Source organism: Schistocerca cancellata, chromosome 1 (genome assembly GCF_023864275.1).
Source record: "Schistocerca cancellata isolate TAMUIC-IGC-003103 chromosome 1, iqSchCanc2.1, whole genome shotgun sequence".
Taxonomy (NCBI): domain Eukaryota; kingdom Metazoa; phylum Arthropoda; class Insecta; order Orthoptera; family Acrididae; genus Schistocerca; species Schistocerca cancellata.
In genome coordinates this window covers 542,458,534-542,466,043 of record NC_064626.1, presented here as the reverse complement: position 1 = coordinate 542,466,043, position 7,510 = coordinate 542,458,534, and the positions used below count along the sequence as shown (strand labels likewise).

The following is a 7,510-nucleotide window of genomic DNA, read 5'->3' as shown; positions in this document are numbered from 1 at the left end:
AGGTGACTTATTTCGATATTTAACTCCCATTTGGAATTAATAATCGTTCTTTGTCACTTATGAAAAAAATGTATGACTACAATTCGTCATGAAACTTCTAAGCAATTTGCGACTGGAAACTACCTGTGGTTTTCAGCGAAATGAGGGGGTTCACTTGTAGTCTACAACTAAAGAAGCATAAGAGTTTACTAACAAGAAATGAATATACTGTAATGGAAGCGTTATCTGAAGCTTCTAGGAGGATGGACAAAATCTCAGCGACAGCTTTTCTTATTCAAAACTTAACTTGATGTTTGTGGCTGTCAACTTACGAACGCTCACCGATCACTGTGCCAAATCATCTTTTATTGACAATACCCAATAACAAATGAAGGTCAGCGCAAAAATAAACAGATAAGCCACTTTCCAATGAAACTGAATTTTAGCGACAGCTTGACTCAGACTGATCATACGCTAAAACTGAAAAAAAAAAACAACCAAATGAGTCCAGAGGTATTAGCATCCGAAAATATGCTGTAGGGGAAAAGAACCATGTATGTCAATAAATATGTTACATTATAGAACACATAGGAACTGAGGGTAATACCCGAAGGTTTCAAGAAAGTGACCGATGCGTCTGGGTTTAAACCATATTCTTTCTTTGTTGTCGGTGTTAATAAAAAACACTGTTATACTCAAAATGAGCTGCCAAATGCAATCTACACACATCAAAAAAAGTTTTGCATCCCCTCGGTTCCGAGAGTTCCAGAACCTGTACCGAAAATTGGAACAGAGATCGACATAGTCATCATTTCTTCCCTTTTTATATCTCATGAAAAGCTCACATTGCGTGTTGTACCACCATACAGAGATACCTTCAGAGGTGGTGGTCCAGATTTCTGTACATACCTCTAATATCCAGTAGCACATCCTCTTGCACTGATGCGTGGCTGTATTCGTCGTGGCTTACTATCCATACGTTCATCAAGGCACTGTTGGTCCAGATTGTTCCTCGCCTCAACGGCAAGTCGGCGTAGATCCATAAGAGTGGTTGGCGGGTCACGTCATCCATAAACAGCCCTTTTCAATCTATCCCATGTTCGATAGGGTTTATGTCTTGAGAACATGCTGGCCACTCCAGTCGATCAATATCGTTATCCTGAAGGAAGTCATTCTCTAGATGTGCACGATGGGGGCGCGAATTGTCGTCCATGAAGACGAATGCCTCAGCAATATACTACCGATATGGTTCCACTATAGGTTGGAGGATGGTATTCACGTATCGTACGGCCGTTACTGCGCCTTGCATAACCACTAGCGGCGTTCGTCGTGTACACATAATGCCACCCCAAAATAGCAGAGAACCTCCACCTTGCTGCACTCACTGGACAATGTATCTAAGGCGTTAGCCTGACAGGGTTGCCTCCAAACAAGTCTCCGACGACTGTGTGGTTAAAGGCATGTGCGACACTCACCGATGAAGAGAACGTGATGCCAATCCTGAGCGGTCCATTCAGAATGTTATTGGGTCCATTGTTACCGTGCTGCATGGTGCCATGGTTGCAAAGATGGACCTCGCCATAGACGTCTGGAGTGAAGTTGCGCATCATGCACCCTATTGCGCACAGTTTGAGTCGTAACACGACTTTCTGTGGCTGCCCGAAAAGAATTATTGAACATGGTGGCTTTGCTGTCAGGGTTCCTCCGAGCCATGATCCGTAGGTAGTGGTCATCCAATGCAGTAGTAGCCCTTGGGCGGCCTGAGCGAGGTATGTCATCGACAGTTCCTGTCTCTCTGTATCTCCTCCAAGTCCGAACAACATCGCTTTGGTTCACTTCGAGACGCCTGAACACTTCTCTTGTTGAGAGTACTTCCTGGCACAAAGTAACAATCCGGACGCGATCGAACCACGGTATTGACCGTCCAGGCTGGGTTTAAATACAGACAACACTAGCCGTGTACCTCCTTCTTGGAGGAATGACTGGAACTGATAGGTTGTCAGATCCCCTCCGTCTAATAGACGCTGTTCATGCATGGTTGTTTACATCTTTGGGTGAATTTAGTGACATCTCTGAACAGTCAAAACGACTGTGTCTGTGATATAATATCCACAGTGAACGTGTATCTTCGGGAGTTTTGGGAACCGGAGTAATGCAAAACATTTTGTGATGTGGGTATTAAGATTATATCATCTGAATCCAGCCACTGTCGTATGCTGCAATACCAAACGACTTGTCACAGAGGAACGAAAAGTGGCATCTAAGGTCAGCATAATACCGACCAGTCGATAGGTTCATTGAACTACTCCTATCTGGTTGACTTAGGTATTCGAATTAATCCGTTATTTGTTCTAGATTTCAATCAGTTTCCAAGCTAAAATATGAAGATTTTTAAAGCCTGATGAAGTTTTGTCATCCTCGTATTGTGAAGTTTCTCAGACAGCTATATCCCAGCTAAATATACGTGATATGAGTACTATCGCTGTGTTACCACAACAAGAATTTCGTTTAGTCGCTATTAGTAATGGATTTCGTGAGTCGCTTGTGCTAGACTTATCTGTTTATTTCCCTTAAGAGAGTGACGTTTGACTGCCTTTTGAGAAATTACTTCATTCTGGAAAGAAACTGGTTCCCAATAACTCTGTTTCCACATTCGATGCGCCCAAGATGTTTAATTTACGAGAGAAATATTATTTTACTTACTTACAAGTTGCTGTAATCATAGCTCAAACATTACAATATCTTCTTCTAGAGTTTCACAAAAATTGATTTATATCATTTTTTCCCACGGACCCTACCAATAATCCACACGTGTATCAATACTAGTGAGGAAAAGTTGTGACTGGTGATAAGCAAATTTACACTTGATGACTTATCAACTGACAATGAACCCAGAGAACGTGATCTTTGTATACAAAAGAAATATGGCCTTCGTCGACAGATCATGTGGTGATAAAAGACTATAGACGTAATCTGGACAAGATCTGCACCCACCAGGGTCGATGGAGATCATATCTGCATTCAATTCCTTGTGGTGCTTGCATGGTACCAGAAGAGGTGCTACTATCACTCGGTCAGAGCGATATTCATTTGGCTAATAAATAAATACTCACATTGTACATACATGAATTAGAAGTAATTTGGTTCAATGAAGCAATGTGGTGAAACGACTTGCCGTTATAGTCCCAACCAGTCACATGGGACCAAGCCTCCAACATGTTCAATAAGTTGTTCAGCATGACATCAGAGACATTAACAGCAGAGATACCTCTAAGACAATTGTACCTACCGCTGGCCTCCGACACTTTTTCACATTAGAAGAAGACCTGCCTGCACTACTACTGCGCAGTTCAAGCAGCTGCCAAGGTAGTCCAATAACTGATTGCAATATATTGCCTTCCATTTACAACGCCATTAATGTAAGAATTTACATATTTCAATAGGATTTGTTTTTTGATTGAAGATAAACTGACACGATTCCAACTAGGTCTCACATAAGTTGACGTAGAATAGCCACTACCTGTTAATTTAAACTCCAGTTCTACATTTGTTCATGCCTACCAGTTGCAATATCTGCCAAGACGTCTTGGATCTTCCTAGTTATCATGGGAGTGCTCCATAGGTTGTCCACATGCTTTACAAATTCACAATGAGAATAGTTCTTACATTCATTGCGAATCGAAGATATTCCACTCAGAAGTTTGAGCCATTATAATGCTACGTAACCTTTGATTATTAATCAGTTTGTAATTATGCAGAAACTTTATATATCTAATTTAATAAGTTTATGATTATCCTACATAGTTATGTAACAACATTTGCTCCAAACAAAACCAGTTTCAGGAAGCACTGTGATTTGTAGTTGCAAATAAATACCATATAATTTTAGACTGATACACTCAACTGTACAAGTAGTGTCCCTATGTAATGTTACAACCGGCAGCGCATAAACACCTAGAGATAGGGGCTCCATCAGTCTTTTGATATTTTAAGTGATCCTGTGGGTTATGTGGCAGACGTCGAATTATAGTGGAATGCTAGTGTACGGCATGGAAAGAAATGAACAACTTTCAATACCTGACGAAGTGTCTAAATTCAATGTTTTTGTAATTCACTGCTATTCACATTGTTCTGCTTAAGTCATTCAATAAGATACTTCCATAATTCCCAAAGTACACAGTATTTCTTATTTTAGCTTGGGTACTACCACTGATCTGAAACGAATTATCTGGTGCAGTTTCAGTTCCTTGTTTCAATTCTCTGTGGTCTAATTCTGGATTTATTCACAAGACGAAATACGTTCTTCAAAAATAAGAAAAAATGAAATCTGTTGAACTGTGATGAATTTTCCTCATGAAAAGAAACTCTTCTACTAGCATGAATTTCCTTTATTATTTTATAATCGATTCTAGCCTTCGTTTTACAAATCTAGCCTTAGCTGTGCGTGTCTGAGCATCACGCGAAAATCATCAAATTCAGGTTTTTGCCATATCATTAAAAATTCTATAGTAGGTAAATAAAGTGAGATATAAGCTTCAAAATTACATGTAGTTTCATTTTACTGTATGCTTTGAAAATGATACAACAAATTCAGCAGTCCATAAGATCCATTCAGCACCTGCAGAGATAAAAAAAAGTATATTAAAGCAGTTGCAGCTATTTACACTTAAGTCACTCTAAAAGTTATAGGTGTATATTTTCTTTATCATATTAAAACTGGAATTAGAGTAAGTAAGAATAGTTCTATTACACAAAATACATTGTCATGCGAAAAAAGAAAATATGGACAAATCTTTAACTCTTCAAATGTCCATAATGAGAAAAAATTTGAGGAAATTTAAGGATTCTGTTTTACAGAGGCAATTAATACCGTGTACATCGAGTTTTAAAATGCAAAGATGAAAACCATCCTAGTCTAAGGGCCGAAGCTCCCAGTGTTTACTGCAGCTCACTGTCTAATATGTTTACGGACTCAGAAGACAGGTGAATTATAAGATTGATGTCAAAGACACCAAAGCTACTGCTGGGTGTCCTCGTTTGAAGGTCCAAGTGGACAGTATTGAGATGATGGAAAGACTTGTGACTGGGTTTTAAGCGGCGTCATTGTCACATGTACCTAAAAGTAAACTACTGGTCGACAACTTCGAAATGAAAGTAATTCCCTTTCATGGAGAAAAACTTATTCCTGTATTTCGTGTGAAGTGAAGGACCCTAGATAAGAATGTGCCCATCCCAGTGAGTAACCAATAGGTTTTGAGCAATGGCCCTTCTGCTTGTTGGATTTAATATGAATTTTATTACAATGATACACTAGAGGATACCATACTAGCAGAAATAACTGATACAGCCACAAAGGTTGTCAATAATGTGTTTGCTGAACATGTCGTACAGGATAGGGAAGAAGGGGTGCTTAAAGTTAGTGTTACAAATGTTGTCGAGCCATATACGAACAGTACCTCAAGGAAATTTTTTATGTGGGTGTGTCAGCAGGAATTTAAGTGAAGACAATTTACGATGAAAACCATAACTCCCTCCCGTGGGAATATCTAGGGAACCCTGCGGTTGTGAGAATCAAGGAGATTTTGCCGAAATTTTCGCAGGGAGGAGCTGCCCCATAATGTTTCCATGTTGCAGGAAAACAGTATCATAATATGTAAATCTGAAGGATTTTACCTGGTGTTCCCTGGTAACTAAACGCTGTCAATGACCACGGTCGCGATAGCTTATGGAATTGAGTTATACTATGAGAGTATTGAGCTAATTAGGAACCCTACAGGATCCTCATACAAGTGATCGCAACTCTGGCCTTTGACAAAGTTAGGTTAACGGGAGACATGATGACGCTGAAGAAGATCCCAGAGAATGTCGTAATGCCGATTGTGTTAGAAGCAACTGAAGAAGGACGCGACGCACCTCAACAACCTCCACATTATCATAATGTTGCAGAAGCTTCCAGGAAGTCTGAAGTTACGCAGATGACAGGCTTTGCCAAAAGATTCACTAGAGCTCACTGTGGGGTAACACGGAATGAAGAAACTCCCTGTCACAGGCGATGAAAGCTTTCCACGAGCTGGAAGAAACGTGGATGAATGGTGGGTCATTATTGAGGAGTCAAATGAATTTAAAACGAATTGACCTGATGCGCGTATATTCAGGAAAGATGATACCGATTCCGAATGCTAGTCTCCAGCAGCGACTGTAGAGGGAGCCACAAATCCTAATTTTTGGAAATTCAGTAGTAGACTGTGCGATGACAGTCTTCGCTGCACCTAAATCGTCTAAATGTGTAGGCAAAGATTCCTGGTGTTACGCCCACGTTAATGCTTCCAGTGATATAAGAAAGTGATGCGGGGATTATGGGAGAGGCAGTAGGAGTATAGTCGTAGTGCACTACTATATGTTCTATGAACAAGATATTTAACAACTTTTTAATTACTCGATGTGCCGTTACAAATACAATTCATCTATGTGAGCCTTTATGATACTGTGTTTCTTTTCAGTTTTTTATATTCTGAATAATGAACTAAATTCTATTATACTATTTTTCCTTATCTCAATTACCATCGCATTCACATGGTTACCTGTACGCTACTCCGCATATACACTGACAGAAGGATATCGAAACACCAAGAAGGAGTAATGGGACATAACGAAAGTTTGTAATCGTGTTTCTACATCTGAAAGATGACGAAAATTCAAATTTCACCCCAGTCGTACAAGACTGGCGCTAGTAGCGCCACTAAGAGGGTGCAAATCAGGTTTGTTTTAGATACAAAGTCTAACAGTGCTGAGTGTATTACCTCTGAGATTTGGCGTGGTGAGCTGATGTTAGTAGAATACCTCCAAAGAGACGAAGACACCATTATCGTCATCTCACTGAGACTGAGCGAGGTCGTGTAATAGGGCTACAAGAAGGTGGATGTTCCTTCTGCGGTAATGCAGAAAGACTTGGTAGGAATTTTGCAGTTGCACATGACTGCTGGCAGCAGTGGTCACAAGAATGTACATTCGCAAGTAGACTGGGCTCCAGACGGCTACGTGGCAGTACAGTGAGGAAAGATCTTCGTGTTGAGCTTATGGCTCTGGCGCATCGTACTTCATCTTCAGCAGCAATTTGAGCAGCACCACAGTGACACAAAAATCTGTTACAAACCGTTTACTTCAAGGACAGCTTCGAGCTAGACGCCCTCTAACTGACGCAAAACCTCCACCAATTGCGACTTCAGTGGTGTAAAGCGAGACCTCTTTGCAGAGCATGATGGACGTCTGTAGTGTTTTATGATGAAAGCTGGTTCTGCCTAGGTGCCAATGACGGCCGGGTGTTGATTAGGAGGAGACCAGTTGACGTACTGCAATGGAGTAAGAAATTCGTTTATAAACTGCGAGGAAGTCAGAACCTAGGATGTGGAGTTTAGGTTCCAATACTTGCAGAATAAGAGATTACGTCTGAGTAACGGAAGAAGAGGAAGAAGTCTGTTTTCCCAGAAAATACGGACATCTAGTGACCGAACAGTTAAAAAAGTTTTCACAT

General features: G+C 40.5%; 1 protein-coding gene across 1 annotated transcript in view; it reads right to left on the bottom strand.

The window, feature by feature from the left end:
- Window positions 1–4,475: 4,475 nt before the first annotated feature.
- Window positions 4,476–7,510, bottom strand: part of LOC126161769 (odorant receptor 2a-like) — a 30,953-nt gene continuing 27,918 nt past the window's right edge. Inside the window, exon 5 of the mRNA XM_049917840.1 lies at window positions 4,476–4,597. Within this exon, the coding sequence (XP_049773797.1) occupies window positions 4,538–4,597 (60 nt within the window). The 3' untranslated portion in view covers window positions 4,476–4,537. The remainder of the gene's footprint in view (window positions 4,598–7,510) is intronic.